Source organism: Monodelphis domestica, chromosome 1 (genome assembly GCF_027887165.1).
Source record: "Monodelphis domestica isolate mMonDom1 chromosome 1, mMonDom1.pri, whole genome shotgun sequence".
In the NCBI taxonomy this organism is placed as follows: domain Eukaryota; kingdom Metazoa; phylum Chordata; class Mammalia; order Didelphimorphia; family Didelphidae; genus Monodelphis; species Monodelphis domestica.
In genome coordinates, this window is record NC_077227.1 from 213,537,630 (window position 1) to 213,554,699 (window position 17,070).

Genomic DNA, 17,070 nt, shown 5'->3' on the forward strand with positions numbered 1-17,070 from the left:
CCCTTACCACTCTTCTGCCTTGGAGCCAATACACAGTATTGACTCCAAGAGGGAAGGTAAGGGTTTAAAAAAAAAAGAAGAAGAAGATGATTCAGCAAATTAGGTATAGTAATTTTTAAAAATTGTTTGCTGTTGTAGTTATTAGAGAATGTGGAGCTTATTATAGAATCTTTTCCCAGACAACTCTCAGATTTCACAAATAATTAACATGAGGTTCTCGTCAACTTCCCTCATTTTACATGAAAGCCTAATTTTGATTAATCACCTAAGAAATCAAGTATACTAAAAAATTATTTTGCCAAATTTTATAATTTTTAGAGCTAGAAGATAATATTGAGATAATATATCTCAATCTCCTATTACAGATGAGTAAACTAAGGTCGAGAGAGATTATGACCAGCCCAAGAGAATACAGTTGGGTAATATCAGAGCCAACACTAAAACTGAAGTCTCCTGACTTCTACTCTAGTGCTTTTCCTACTATATAATGATGCTTCAAGAAAAAGATCTTAGAGGGGGCAGCTGTGTGGCCCAGTGGATTGAGGACCAGGCCTATAGATGGGAGGCCCTAGGTTTAAATCTGATCTCAGACACTTCCTAGCTGTGTGACCTGGAGCAAGTCACTTAACCCCCATTGCCTTAAGCTTACTCCTCTTCTGTCTTAGAATCAATACACAGTATTACAGAGTATTGATTCTAACACAGAAAGTAAGGGTTTAAAAAGAAAAGGATATTAGAGATTTTAAATTCATAGAATTGAAATTTGGATTAATTGAAAATTAGTTGGATACTTTTAAAATCACAGGTTTCTTCATTTGTGAAATGAGAAGAATGAATTAAATAATATCTAAGGGTTTGACTGTTCTTAATCCTAATCTTTGAACATGAATTTTGTTTGTACTATTGAAGTATCAGATGCTACAGTTTAACAAGTGATTTTTATAGCAAAATTGAAAAGCATTTTATTTCTACCAAGGATTACAACCTATTTTTTTTCTCTTAGAGATATATCACCTTTTTGTTCTAAGATTTTTCCTTCTATGTTTGTAATCATTTCTCTAATGTAATTTGTATTTTATTTCAGTGCTGCTGTGGTCTGTTTGGGCTCTTTGTACAAGAAATTAGGGAGGCTATTGGGCAACACCTTTATAGATACAGTGGGGAATATACTTAAAGCTATGAAGAGTGCAGAGGTAAGAAGCCATTAGTTTGAATGAAGAATAGCAGAAAAATGTTTTTAAGGCTTTGCAACTATTTAAAGACTATAAAATTTTGTCATAACAAATCTATATAAATCTTGCTAAGTATGTGTTTGAATGTTTTATTTGAATGTGTCATATACATAAATACCAGAGCATGTAATAGGTATACGTATATACATCTTTTTTTTTCACTTTTTTAAAAACCATATATAATTCGCAACTTTTTTTTTTTTAAACCTTACCTTTCATCTTGGAATCAATACTGTGTATTGGTTCCAATGGAGAAGAATGGTAAGGACTAGGCAATGGGAATTAAGTGACTTGTGCAGGGTTACACAGCTAGGAAGTATCTGAGGCCAGATTTTAACCCAGGACATCCCATCTCTGGGTCTGGCTCTCAATTCACTGAGCCGCCACCCAGCTGCCCTCCTCTTTCACAACTTCTTAAAGGTTGTCTAGTTTAGAACTTAAACTCTAGCAATAGCTACCAAGCTGGAAATGTTTTCAAGTTTAAATCTGATGAGAGTCTACTGCTGTTCAAGGTCTAAGTTCAGAATTTTAACATTTTAGTTGATGAATTTTTTAGCTAAAGAAATTCTTAAAGCCCACCAGCTAAATTACAGAGAATTTGTTTTCTACATTGATGGGAAAAAGATAGACCTATACTGATAGCATTATGCATTCTGGAAATAATGAAGTAGATGAGTATATATTAGTAGTATCTAAGGATGTATATATGTATCTGTGTGACTCCTTTTTACCTCTAGGATCTCTTACATTTGAAGGTCTTCACCGACTAGCTCCAACCAACCTTTTTAGGCTTGCTCTATATTACACAACTTCATACTCCCTTTCATTCCTGACAAATGGGGCTTGCTCTTCAAACAGCATTACTTCTCATTTCTCTGGTGGGCCTTTGCTCTGCTTTCCATGCTTGGAGTATATTCTCTTTCTTTCCCTTTTTCCCTCTCCTTTCCTCCCTCTTTCCTTCTCTTCTTTTATCTCTCCCTCAAATCACAACTCAGGTAACAAACATAGACTCTCACCTCTCAAAAAATTACCTTTCCTCTGATAAAATGTTTAACTACCCAAGGGCAAGGACTGTTAGATCTTTGTCTTTGTAGTCTGAATGCCAGCACTTTTCTTTTTGGTTTACTGGTTAATTTTATTGATGTTCCATACATATATATGCACCCTTAGGTATGCCTAACCTATCACTTATCCCACAAGCTCTGCCTGTGCTGTTCAAGAAAATGAGTGCTGGGGACAGCTTGGTGGCACAGTAGATAGAGTACCAGGTATAGAATTAGGAGGACCTGGGTTCAAATTTCACTTGATACTTTCTAGCTGTATGACCCTGGGCAAGTTACTGGTCCTTGCTATTCCTCTGTCTTATAATTGATACTACTACAGAAAGTAAGGGTTGTTTTGTTTCTTTGTTTGTTTAAGAAAAGGAGTGTTTGGGGTAGAGAGGCCAGGAACCGACTTGATCTGAATCTTAATTTATGACACATGACCAAATCCTATGTCTTAATGATTATGAGCTAAACAGCTGAGATTCCACTGTATTTCTAGAATGTGATAGAGTTCTATGAGAGACAATCTGTTCCTGTTTTTTTACCTTAATGGTTTATGATAATCACCCAAAGAGTTTTTTCATAGATCCAATATATGAAGATAGGGATGGAAGAGAAATTAGAGAAATTTTCCTTTATTTTAGCATTTTCATTATCCAATGTCCTTTAGGACAATGGTAGAACGCTTATTTTTTGACTTTTTATAATATAAAGGTAATTAGAGTATTTAGTGTAGTATTTAATATAGTTTCAACACAAGAGAATGGCTTTTCATCTTTTTTGTTACTAATTTTTTATCAATTCAGTGGTTTTCTTATTTCAATTTTATTAATTTCTCCTTTGAGTTTTAGAATTTCCAATTTGGTCTTAAATTGGGGATTTGTAACTTGTTCCTTTTCTAGTTTTTTTAGTTGCATGCCCAATGTATTGATCTGCAGTTTCTCTATTTTATTTATGTAAGCATTTAGAAATATAAATTTTCCTCTATGTATTGCTTTAGCTATATTCCATAAATTTTGATTTGTTGTCTCCTCATTGTTATTCTCTTTAATGAAATTATTGTTTTTATAATTTGTTCTTATTTTAAGAATTAGATTATTTCGTTTCCAATTAATTTTTAATTTGTCTTTCTATGGGCCCTTATTTATTACAATTTTATGGCATTATAATCTGAAAAGGATAAATTTATTCTTTATGCTTTTCTGCATTTGGTTGTGAAGCTTTTATGCCCTAGTACATGGTTAATTTTTGTGTAGATGCCATGTACTGCTGAGAAGGTATATTCCTTTCTATTGCTATTCAGTTCTCTCCAGAGATCTATTATATTTAACTTTTCTAAGATTCCATTTACCTTCTTAACTTTTTTCTTGTTTGTTTTTTAGTTAGATTTGTCTCGTTCTAAGAGGGGAAAAGTGAGGTCCCCCATTGCTGTCTTTTTCTTTCTATAGTTTATTTAATTTCTCCTTTAAAAATATGGAGGCTATGTAATTTGGTGCATATATGGTTAGTATTTTTATTACTTCATTGCTTATGGTACCTTTTATCAAGATATAATTTCCTTCCGTGTCTCTTTTAATTAGACCTATTTTTATATTAGCTATGTCTGAGATCATGATTGCTGCTTTTACTTTTTTTTTACTTTAGCCAAAGTGTAATAAATTCTGTTCCAGCCCCTTACTTTACTCTTTGTGGGTCTCTGTGCCTCAGATGTGTTTCTTGTAAACAATGTATCGTAGGGTTTGTTTGTTTTTTTTTAATCTGCTATCCTCTGTTTGATGGGTGAGTTTATCCCATTCATATTCACAGTTAGGATTACTAACTCTGTGTTCTCTTCCATCTTATTTCCCCCTTTTGCTCCTGTTCTTTCTCTCTCCTTCCACTCCATCCCTCCTCACAGATGTTTTGTTTTTAATCCCAGATCCCTCATACTTGTCCCCCTTCTGATATCTTTCTCCCCCATTCACCCCCTTGTCTAATTCCTCTCCTTCTCTATGAGATCAGATTCCATATCCAAATGTATGGTTGCCATTTCCTCTCAGAACTAGTTCTGCTGAGAGTAGAGTAAGTTTTGTAAGAGTAAATAAGAAAGTGATGTAATTTCTAAAGGAATTGTTTAGGATTGAAGAGGTACAGGGGATAAGGAAGGTTTTGTAACAGGGAATGGAGGAGTTGAAGGGATAGAGGGAATATGAATGCTGGTGAGGTAAAAGAGAGATACCCCCCTGCTGAGAGGCTGTCTTTGAAAAATGGGGTTTCCAAGAAATGGGCCAACTATGATAGCCCGAGTGGATGTCTTCTTGATTGATGTTGAAGATATCTCAGAGCAGGTAAGCATGGACCCTTCTGAGGGACAAGCCTCAGGACTTTAAAATGACTGTCCTTAGGTTCTGCTCCCTCTATGTCCCCCTGAGATGATAGTCCTCCTCCTCCTATCTGACTGTAGGTTATTTAACTCAAAATGAATTTATTAACAAGTTTGGATTGGGAAGGTATCAGGTTAGAGGGAATAAGGATTGCCCTATACTTTGCCACAGATTGGATTTGAGTCTCTCTCAGCTTTTGAGCTGAGGCCAGGCCTTGCAGGCTTGTGGAGGATTTCTTTTATTCCTGTCTATGCTAATCTATGCTAGCTTTCTTAAGTTCAGAGTCTTTAGCAGTAGACAACAAGAGGAAGAAAAGGTTCTGATCTTCAGAACTGGTTGGGCTTGTCTCTTCAGCATAATCCTCTAAAGACTGGTGCTACAGTTCAACCTGCTGCCTTTAAATCTTTTTGTTCAATGACATGATCATAGGAATCTAGGTAGAGCACACAGTTGGGAAAAAGCCAGGAATAGAGGTACTTCTATCCAGAGATAGGGAGAGAGCACTCCTTCCAGTCCGAGGTCCAGGAAAGAGAGTCTACTTCAGAGCAATTGTCACTCTCCAAGTTGCCCCCCCCCCCAACAACTGTCTTCGCTGTCCATCAATCTTCACTCATTCCAACTGCTGTTTGCTCCACATCAGTGGCAAAAAAATCCAAAGCTTGATCCAGTTTTCCTTCCCACTCCCCTTTTTTTGTTGTGACCTTCCCAAGGTTACTTATATTTATTATACTTACCAAGCTACTAAATCTACTTTCTAACTACTTCCCTCAAAATAATAAACTTCCCTCAATTATTCTATCAAAATAATAAGCTTCCCTCAATTATTCTATCTCTATTCTATTCTAATCTTAATTAATCTAAGGAATTTACTCTTGCTAAATTAAACTAATACAAACATTTTTCCTATTTTATTTAGCTATAATTATTTGCAAACTATTTATATATATATTTCTACTAAATACAATTTCAGCATCAGCTTTACAATAAACAATTACAAGTTTACTATCTGTAAATGCAGCTTAAGTCTATTCCTAAGTATAAGTAACTGTCTATGCTATGCTTAACTTACTCCTAATCTATTCCCTATTTATTACAACTATTCTTTGAATTTCTTATCTATAACCTAATCTTATGTACAATGTATATACATGCTATGTTACATATTTACAGACCCTATCACTATGCTACTAGCCTAATTATATATATATATATATTATTTACAGAGATTATTTACATATAATACAATAATATACATTGTTTTCACATCCTGATGTTAGTCAAATAGAAATATCTATTGATCTTTTATTTGCCTAAGACCTTATGGAACTCACTATGTACATATTTACATTTTGCATAAATGCAATTTCAGACATTCATTTATTTACATGAGGTCTCCTAATACATGTCAGTTTGTAATTTTGTGTTTTGTGTCTAATAATGTTGCGTTCAATGGATACTTATCAAGTTTCTTCAGATTTCCACTTCTCATGTTGACTGATGGCTCTCTTATTTCTTCCAAGCTATGTAGTGTTGCATGCTATTTCCATAATATGTGAAATTAATTTTGTTTTGTGCTTTCACTGCACTCAGTCTTACATATAAGTCCCGTTTTCCATCTGTCCTCTTCTTGTATAAACAAATTTACAAAGTTCAAAGTTTTAGGTGTCTATTTCAGCTTTTTTCTCTGTTTCTTCTTTCTGGCAGCTTTTCTTGATGCTTTTCCTCTGGGATGCTTTAAAATCTTTTCCTCTGGGCTGGAAACTTGTCTTACTGTAGCATGCTTGACTGCTGGGATCTCGTTGTCTCAAACATTATGTGGCACTATTCTTTCTTTGTGGTATACTTTTTGATGTTAATCAGTTTTTGTTTTCATTTCTCATCCCTATCTTTTTTCTAATTATCTTCTTCTATGTCTGTTAGAGTGATGTTGGATTTTTCTGATTTTATGTGGGAACAGTGAAACCATGAGTCTTTCCCTGCAATTTTTATAACTGTCGGGGTAGTAAGCAATACTTTATGTGGTTCAGTCCATTTTATGTCTGTAGCCAATTTTCTATTGAAAATTTTTATGTATATTTTGTCTCTTGACTTGATGTTGTGCAAATTGTAATCCAGGGGTACTGTTTGTTCTATCAAACCCATTTCGTGCAACTCTGCTGTTCTTGTTTATAAAGTTTGTATATATTTTGTTAATTGACAATATCCTCCGATCATTACAATGTAAGCTGGATTACAAGTCCTTACTTGCCAAATTGTGTGTTCATATAGCATCTCAAATGCAGAGATGTTCAGATCTCCACTGGGTCATTTTAGGTATGTTTCTGCACAAAATCTACCTATTAATGTTTTGATGTCTTTGTTTAATCTCTCCACTTGCTCTCAACTTTGGGAATGATACAGTGTGTGGTATGCTGCTTTTATTCCTAGATTTTTATAAATTTCATTTAATATTGATTGAATAAAGTGACTTCCCTGGTCTGAGTCCAATTTTGTGGGAATCCCAAATCTAGGTATGATTTCTTTTAATAGGATTTTTACCACAAACACTGCTAAACTAATGCAAACTGCCTTGTTCTTTTTGGCAGGAAAAACTTCTGGCCATCTAGTCAGTCTGTCTATGATCAGAAGGCAATACTTAAACCCTGTATCTTTCGGCATGTTGATAAAATCTATTTGTATGCATTCAAACCGGGTATATGCTAAGTGATAACCTCCTTTGGTCTTATAAACTCTCTGATTGAACTGCATACAAATTTTACATTTTTTACAGACCCTTATGGCTTAAGAGGATATTCCAGGTGCAGTCCAAAATCATCTCACTGAATTGATCATGGCTTGGGTACAGCATGTATTGCATTGCACATGTGACAGAATAATGTTCTAGGCAGGATGGACTTGCCTAGTTGTGAAAACCATATGCCTCTTATTTATTTTGCTCCCAAGTTCTTTATCTGTGATTGAATTTCCCATTCTTTGTAGGCGTTAGATTGTCCTGTTCAACTAGTGAGAAATTCAATACATGAAAAGGTCCTTCTCTAGCTCCAAATTTTGCTGTAATGTCGGCTCTATGGTTTCCTAAAGACACATGATCTTTAGCCCCCTGTGTGATCTGCAGTGGATTATTGCCACTTCCTTTTGTTAGTTGTACAGTCTCAAGAAGTTGCATGATGACTTTGGCATATGTGATTTCTGCCTGCACTTGTCAAAAATCCTCTGTTTCCAAATTTCTGCTGTGGCATGAATTACTGAGAATGCATACCAGGAATTGGTGTAAATATTGACTAGTTTATCTTTCCCAACTTGACAAGCTTTTAATAAAGCAATGAGCTCTGCCCCTTGAGCACTCACATGCTTTGGTAAGGATGCATACCATAATGTATTACTACTGCCTCTCCTATGTACCTTTCCCAGTTAACTATCATGCTTGAACCATCTGTATACATTTTGATGTTGGGCTCTTCCAGTGGAAAGTCTTTTAAATCATTTCTTAGTTTCTCTACTAATGATATTGTTTCCTGGCAGTTATGTATGAGTTCCCCTTCAAATGGCAGATCTGAAATCAAGGTTACCGGATTCAATGGTTGGCAACATTTTAAAGTGATGTTTTCATTGCTTAGTAACACAATTTCATATTGAGAAAGTCTTTGCTATGTGCAAGCTTGTAAATTACATTTCTTTAATATGTACTGCAGTTGGTGTGAAGAACAGACATTAAGTTTTGATCCTGATACCTAATCAGATCACTTTTGAATCATGGTTGCTGTGGCTGTGATTGCTCTGAAGCAGGGAATCATTCCTTTCTTGATTATATCCAGCTGTGTACTGTAATATGCCATTGGCCTAAAATTGGGTCCTAAAGTTTGGACTAACACTCCAGAAGCTATACCTCTTGAAGTCATGTACAAAGAGATGGAATTCTTTGTTGTAGTCTGGAATACCTAAGATGGGAGCTGTTATTATTGCTTCTTTGAGCTGTGCCAAGGCTTGGAGGTGTTCTTTTGTTAGTTTCAATGGTTCTGTGACTATGTTTTTGGTTAAGTCCATCAGGCATTTTGTTATTTGGCTATAGCCTGGGATCCATTGTTTGCAGGAACCTGTTACTCCTAAAAAAGGCTCTCATTTGTTTCTTAGTCTTTGGCACACTGAGCTTTTGTATGCCCTCTACTCTTTTCTTGAAAATCTTTCTCACCCCTTTTCCAAGATAAATTCTAGGTATTCAACTTTAGGCATGACCCATTGTAATTTTGATTTGGAAACTTTGTGGCCTTTCTTATATAGCTCTAGGAGGAGTTTTTTACTGTCCTGGTAACAAACTTTAGCAGATGGGGATGCAAGAAGAATGTCATCCACATAGTGCACAATTTTGCTTTCTTTGAATTGGGTATTCTTTAAATGTTGTTGCAAGATTTGGCAAAATTCTGTTGGGCTATTGCAGAAACCCATTGATAATCTTCCCCATGTTAGCTGAGTCCCATTCCAAGTGAAAGCAAAGATGTTTTTGACTTTCCTTTGCAATTGGAATGCTAAAATAAGCACTACACAGATCAGTGACAATATAATGTCTAGATTTACTTGGAATAGATGGCTGGGAATGACTTCATGGGGCTTTTTTACAGAGTTATATACTGCTCTTAAATCTTGGACCAGTCTCCAATCAACTTTTCCTTCACAGTCATGTTTTGCTTTCTTTATGGGTATGATTGGTATGTTGTACTCTGAAATTGTTGGGATTAAAATTTTCTGCTCTAACAAGCCTTGGATTATGGGGTTGATTCCATCTATGGCTTCTTTACTTTGTTTATATTATGGTATCTTTGGTGATGTCCCTTCTTTAACTTCTACTTTTACTGGTGTTGCTGACTTTATAATCCCTATATCTATAGAATGTGTATCCCGAAGTCCGGTGCATCACGTGGTATTTCAAATATTGTACCTTCTTTCTGATCTTGTACATCATCTACTTGTCCCATGAACAGCAATGGATGATGTTTTAAAGACTTGGGTAGATGTAGAAAGATTTTTCCCAATTTATCACACTGAATGGTTGCTCCTATTTTACACAAAAAATCTCTCCCAAGAAGGTTGATTGGGCATTGTGGGATTAACACGAATGTGTGTTCTGATGTTAGGGGTCCTAGAGTTACCATCTTTGACTTTAATTTTGGTACTCTGTTTTTTCTCTGTAACCCTAATTATTTGTACATAACTTGTAATTTGGCCGTCTTCAGGAGATGTTTTTAAAACAGATTTAGTTGTCCCTGTACTGATAAGGACTGAGTAGATTTCATTACCACTTTTTGTGTTCTCATTTTGTTGGCATACTTGGATCATAGGTGTTTGTATTTCTGTTTTGCTCATATTCCCATTTTGTTCTTCAGCTACAGACTTCTCTTGTTGCTTTGAACATTCATTTTGCAATCCATCATCAGTTTGCACTGGAAGTGTATTAGCATGGAGACTTAAGGATGGTGTAATAATGTCTGTGTTTTCTTTTTCTGGTGCATTTCCTATTGGTTGGAATTCTTTGAAATTTGGATTTAAGGTTGACTTTTCTATTATGTCACCTGGGACGCAGGAAAAGGGAATTTTGGGAAATTCTTAGGGACTTCTGGGGGATGAAGTCCAAAGGCTCAAAATCTCCATTTATACACTAATTTGAATGATCTGTTACTGCATTTTCCTCCCCCTTGGACCATTCTGTTGTTTGTTTATGTGCTTCAATTAATTAAATTTCATTTTGTTTAGAATCTCTAGAACCCTCTAATATTTGTCTATATGGTTTTGCTCTTGGTTTTGCTATTTGTTCTGTACTTTCTGTTCCTGAAGTATACTCTTTCCTTTCTGCTAAGTTACTTTTGTCTTGTGCTGAGAAATGTTGCAATTAACTATTGCTTGGATCTAATCTTTTGTGTTCTTTGCTTTTTAAGGTATAGTTTCCTAATATGTTTAAGGTTTATGTGTTATACACTGTTGCCAGATCTGTTCCTTCCCCTTTCTTTGTATCTTGTTCCACTGTTCCAAAAAATTTCTCTGTAATGTCTGTTACATCATTATCTATTTGGATTTCTTTCTCCATCTGTTCTTTTGTTTTGTTTTGTGCTTTTGGAGCCCCAGATTCTATTTGCATGCAGTCTTTTTCCCTTTCATTTTCTTCATTTCTCTTTTTCTTTTTCCCATTTGATGTTACCCCATGCACCTCTGGCTTCATAATTGGCATTGTTTGGCAGCAGCTGAGACTACTTGAGAATAACGTGCTTTCACCCCTTGTTGGATGAATTTCTCCATGGTTTCTAAATTTGGTGCTTGCAATGAATTCTTGCAATTGCAATTGCAACATTTTGCATTTGTCTGTGTATTGTTGCTGCTATACTTTGTTTTGCTTTTCCAGGAACTCTTTTTGTTGTTAGCTTGGACTAACTGTGCCTTTAAATAGCAGTCACAAACTATGTGTCCCAGTTTTCTGCATAGGAAACATTTGGGTACATTTCTCCTTTGATGGTTTTGTGTGTAATTTCTTGTGGGTTTGTATGACTTCAGAGTGGCTAGATTTTTTATTTCCTCGATTTCTTTTTGTTTAACTGTGCGATTTGCCTTCTTGAGCTTGGTTTTAAGTTCTTTTATTATTTAATCCTTTTCATTTAGGATTTTTTAATGACCTGTGAATATGTAAGTTGATCTAATAGGTGTGTTACTGATTTTCACAAATTGTCTCCTTATGTATTGGATATTTTGTTCATTTAAATTCCATTGATACTTACTTAGACTGTCATTCAGATATTTTCAGGTCAGTTGTTTTTCCAATGAAATATTTAATATTTTTGTCTTTTTTAATTCTTTTGATACTGTTTTATTGTTTCTTAATGTCTCATGAAGTCATTAGCCTCTACTTGTCCAGTTCTGACTTATAAGGAATTATTTTCCTCCATGAAGGTCTTTTTGATCTACTTTTCCATTTTGCTAATTCTACTTTTTAAGTAATTCTCTTCTTCATGAGATTTTTTGTACCTTTTTTTCTCTTGGCGAGTTCTACTTTTAAGTGTTATTTTCTTGTGTCATTTTCATTTCTCTTCCCCCCTTTCCCTCTCCCTCTCTTATTTGATTTTTAAAAATCCTTTTTGATTCAGAACTTTAGACCAATATTTTTCATATTTTTCTTTAAAGTTTTGCATGTAGGTGCTTTGATTGCACTACTTCTTCTAAGTTTGTGCCTTACTCTTCTTTGTTTCCATGATAATTTTCTCTGTGGTTAGGGTTTTTTTAAAGTGTTTGCTCATTTTTCCAGCCTTTTTAAAACTTTTACTTTTATCTTAAAGGTGGGCTCTGTTCTCAGGATAGAAGGGATACTCTCTTATGCTTCAGTTTTCCCTTGCTGCTCCCCTCAGCTCTAGTTTTAGGCTTCTACCAATTTCAGTACTTCCATGGTAGTATGATATTCTGTGGACCAAGAGCTCTAAAAGCCACTTCCCGCTACTAATTCAGTCTCCTCCAGGGCCTGTGGATGGCTTGTAGGGTTCAAAGCACCTTGTGCTGGGGTTCACTGATTCACTTTGGGTGTGGGCTAATGCTCAGAACTTACAGTGGTCAGATGCATTTTGAACTGCCTTGTGCTGGGGCTTGGGAACCTCACTACAGGCTTGGACAGGAGCTTTGGGCTTTCCCTTAGGCTTACATTGGCCAAGCTTATTGTAGACTGCCTTTTACTTGGGCTAAGGCCCTTACTATAAGCTTGTACTAGGGGTTAGAACTTCAAAATATGGGTTTGAGTGCTCTGCTATTGGCTTAGGTAGGATCTTGGGGTCTCAAAGTTGGTTTGGGCCCCGGTTCAGAACCTGGAGCAGTAAGGGTGGGGTGGAGACTTGCTATTGGTTTGCACAGAGACTCCTTAATGCAGACTACACAGCTTAGCTACGAGCTACATGGCTTAGCTGTGGGCTGTGCTTCTCTCTCACCCCAGTGAAACAGACCCTTTCTACCTACCTTCCAAGTTGTTTTCTGTAAGAAAGTTGCTTAATTCCATCCCCTTGTTTATTGTCATTCCAGTATTCATTTTGAAGTGTTACTTTAAGATTGGCCAGAAAAGATTCTCAAAGAGATTCAAGCTTTCTATATCTCTATTCTGCCATCTTGGCTCTGCTACTCTAGTTACTTATTTTTTTTCAAATTCTCTGTTAAAACTATCTTTTAGTTCTTATTTTTGTTATTAAGTCAATTTTAGGCATGTGTGATTCTTCATGATCTCAATTGAGGTTTTCTTGGCAGAGATACTAGAATGATTTTCCATTTCTTCCTTCAGTTAATTTTACAGATGAGAAAACAGAGGCAAACAGAGTTTAGTGATTTGCCCAGGGTCCCACAGCTAGTAGATATCTGAGACCAGATTTAAACTGTATTCACATTGCCACTTAGTTGTTCTTTCTTAACAAATGACAAAATGTTATTATTTATACAAAATCTATATACTTATAAAGAAGTCTTACATATAACTAATATACCCTTTTTCCTATTTGTCATTGAAAAATTGTTCATTTCTCACCCTTTTTGATAGTCTCAAGGTCGCTATGAGATTATGCTGAGTTTGCAAAATATCTTGAATGGACTTGGAGCTGCTGCTGCCCCTTGTCACAGAGACATTTATAAAGCGGCACGATCATGCTTAACAGACAGGTCCATGGCAGTTCGGTGTGCTGCTGCAAAGGTAAATAATCTGAAAACCAAATTTTATAAAAATTGATATAATTGCAAAATAATGTACCTTCCCTCTATCCCATCTTTTTAGCTACTTGAACATATTATTCAGTGATATTAACATTAAATGAGGATTATTTTAAAACTGTGTTTTCCTAGCTATATATATAAATATATATAAATTTAGGAAGTAAAATAGATCTGTTACTTACAATTATTCATTACCAACAAGACTGATTCCTAATAGGGATTTTTTGACAATTTGCTAAGTCATGAATAGATTTTTTAAGTCTAATATGTTGCTTTTACAATCACTATTCATATGCTTTTGTTAGAAAATGTTTTTCTTAGACCCTAAGAATCTTTTTTATTATTTATTTCACAAATACTTTTATGTTGCTTATTCAGTTGTTTGATTTTTTTCCCCTTCCTGGATAGTGTCTACTTGAACTTCAGAAGGAGGCTACCTTTATGTGGAGTACAGACATGGACAGTGTTGCAACTTTGTGTTTTAAGTCATTTGAAGGTTCCAATTATGATGTGCGAATAGCAGTATCAAAGCTCTTGGGTACAGTATTGGCTAGAGCTGTGATATCCAAACAAGGAACAGGTAAAATTTGTGAAATCCTTTTGAAAATGCCCTTTAAATTTTTGTCGTTTTTGCTTTTGATCCTGAGACAATTGCTCAATTGATTTGAAAACTCTTAGGTTAAAAGTTTTCCAAATTGTTCCATGCTCACCAGATATGTAATTTTGTTTAAACTTTTTGTAGTGCCATTTAAAAATATTAAATTGTCATAGTATATGTATTGCTCAGCTATCTGTACAAATGGAAGTGAGCAGTGATAGTTAACTCCAAATGGCAAATAACTTCAAAAATAATTTTATTTGCTTTTAAATTCTTTGTTATTGTTATATAACACAGTTTCCTTCATAATAATAATAATAATAATAAGCAGTTTTGCTTAGTGTACCACTTTGTACATAGTAGGAAGGAAATTTGCCATAGGATCATGTATGGGTGCAAATGGAATTAACTTGTGATTAGAAAAAGATGGTAAATAATTCACTATATAGTTCGCACATAAATTATCAGTTACTATATAGCAGTGTCTTCTGATGTAAAAATTGCATTGAATTTATTTTTTATTAAATCATTTATGTAAAACTTTTTATTGACTGTCAATTCAACTATTTAACTTGAACTAGTTAAGCTGTTTTTACTTAGAACCTAAATTTAATTCAAAAAATTAAAAGATAGCAACTTCACATAATCTTGCTAATTTCCCTTTGGCATTCTTTGTATTAATTCTTGTTAATTTTTCTTCTCATATGGGCATAATTATTGTGTACTCTATTCTTATAGTTCTGCATTTTTACATTTTGGACTTTTTTCCACATTCTTCAGACTTTTTAGTATTAATGGTATCATACTATTCTATTACCTTGATTTACTACAATTTATTTAGCCATTGCTTCAATTATTAGACATATAGATTGTGTCCAACTTTTGTAAGTATGCATCATTTATACATGTTCTTAATCCTTGTTTCTGAAGAGAAAACGTTTTTTGTTTGTTTTTGATAACACTTTAAGGATATAGTCACAAGAATGAAATTAATGAGTCAAAGGATATTATTACTTTTGTAACTTTTCCTTTATATCACAAAACTGCTCTCCAACAAAATTTTACAGCCCTAAAAATAATGAATGAATATATGTTTTCTTTGCAATGTGACTAACAATAACCTTTATTATTTTTTTTCCAATTTGGTGTGAAATGGTACCTTTAAGTTTTGTTTTCAATGTGCATATATTTTCATTAGTAGTAGTAAGATTGAGAATTTTTTTCAAGTAATTATTTTTAAATTTTGAAAATTTATCTATTCATATGTTGATCATTTAGCCATTGTGGTAATTACCTTTGTGAATTTTTATAGCTTCCTATATATTTAAGATGTCTAGTCTTCATCAGACCAATAGAATTAACACTCAGATATAAAATATAAAGGAACAGTTCATTGTCTGTCAAAAATGTAGAAATAGAGGATTAATAGGAGGAAATTTTAAAAGAAATGTTGCATTTAAGCAATTTTTTTTTTGCTCAGACTTGAAGGATATATATTTCTCAGCTTTGCTAAGTGGTTAAAATTACTTGTAGATTGAGCTTACACATGATTTTTGTAAATTAGGATTACATAATAACTATAGGCAATAGGACATGAAATCTTATGTCTTTAAAAATTATAGAAGTGGGGCAGCTAGGTGACTCAGTGGATTGAGAGCCAGGTTTAGAAACAGGAGGTCCTGAATTCAAAACTGGCTTCCAATACTTCCTAGTTGTGTGGTACTGGGCAAGTCACTTAATTTCTATTGCCTAGCGCTTACTGCTCTTCTACCTTCAACACACTATTGATTCCAAGACAGAAGATAAGGGTTTAAAAAAAAAAATTATAGAAGTGATTTTTGCTTTCTGTGATTTTTGGTAAAAATCAACAAAAAATTTAGGACTACCAAAAAATAACGGATAATAATTTTAAAACAAATAACCTTTGGGTCCTCTCCTATAACTTGATTTTGTTGTCTAATCCCATATATTTCCAATATATTTCAATGACTTTTCCAATCCAGAGGAAACTACCTAAATCTGAGTCATCCAAATGGTGTTCTATGGAACTCTGGTGTTCTGTAAAATGTAAATAAAGTTTCAAAAAGAAAACTTCAATGCTAGAAGTATTTGTCCCTCTATAATACTAAATGTTAAATTATATGTGTGCATTAAAGACTATCAGAAGTTCTGACTATATACAGCATTTTTGGGGGGTATTTTAAATAGGTCTCATTTTATTCATTTTCTTCAAAATTTTCATGATTTCCCCTCCTTCCATTCTTGTTTTCCACTAAGTATTGAATGAGTTCTGTAAATATATTTCAAGAGACTGAATTACTTTGAGAAATGCCAGTCTTCCTAACAAAGCCTTCTTGTCATGTAATTTGGACAATGAAAGCCTTACTAAGGAAAATGATTTTTTTTTATCAAGTAATGAGAAAAGAGGATTTGATTTCTCCTCTTCTGGTAGTCATAAAGTATTGTTTTCATTATTTAAAATGTTTTATGTTTATATACCAATGACATTTTTCTTCATTGCTCCTCACTCTTTGCTTAATTTTTGTCTAGGAACTTCTAAATAAACCACACTTTGTCAATCCCATTTTCATAAATATTCTTTATCTTTTCAACTGAAGAGGACTTCTTTTTTAGTCTTATGCAAATAGTTTGCACATAAATGTCCCCAAAAGAGGATTTTATCATGAAAGTTCAGGGAGGAAAAAATAGTTATTGAGGCAGCCTTCTGCTGGTAAAAGTTTGCTTCCTAATGTATATTTCCTAGTCCTTTGGTCTGGTCTTTACTATTTCAAATAAAGGGCCCAAATCCTCCATAAATAAATAGTAGAATGTGGAAATGAGGCAGTAAATGTTCATACTGGGTAGCTAAAATAAACATTCTAAAAGATTTTTTTTTAACTTTTATATGTGCATTGTTGTATATGAATTGTTATATATGAAATGTATATGAATTGTTATGTACTAGCTGTTATCATGTCTCTTTTTTTGCCAGATTTTACTTTTTTAAAGTTGTTTAATTTTGAGTTATATTAATTTGATGTCATATTCCAGATTTTTTTTAAGCCAGAAGTAGAGGCTACCTTAGATCTTATTTCAGATTTTTTTAAAACCAGAAG

The 17,070-nt window shown here is 34.1% G+C and overlaps 1 protein-coding gene across 16 annotated transcripts in view; it reads left to right on the top strand.

Annotated features, from left to right (window-relative positions):
• Positions 1–17,070, top strand: part of HEATR5A (HEAT repeat containing 5A) — a 186,207-nt gene that overhangs the window by 36,811 nt on the left and 132,326 nt on the right. For all 16 annotated transcript variants that reach the window (XM_056810409.1, XM_056810414.1, XM_056810416.1 and 13 more), the window contains exons 4-6: positions 1,085–1,193; positions 13,187–13,336; positions 13,765–13,936. In XM_056810409.1, coding sequence (XP_056666387.1) covers positions 1,085–1,193; positions 13,187–13,336; positions 13,765–13,936 — 431 coding nt within the window. The remainder of the gene's footprint in view (positions 1–1,084; positions 1,194–13,186; positions 13,337–13,764; positions 13,937–17,070) is intronic.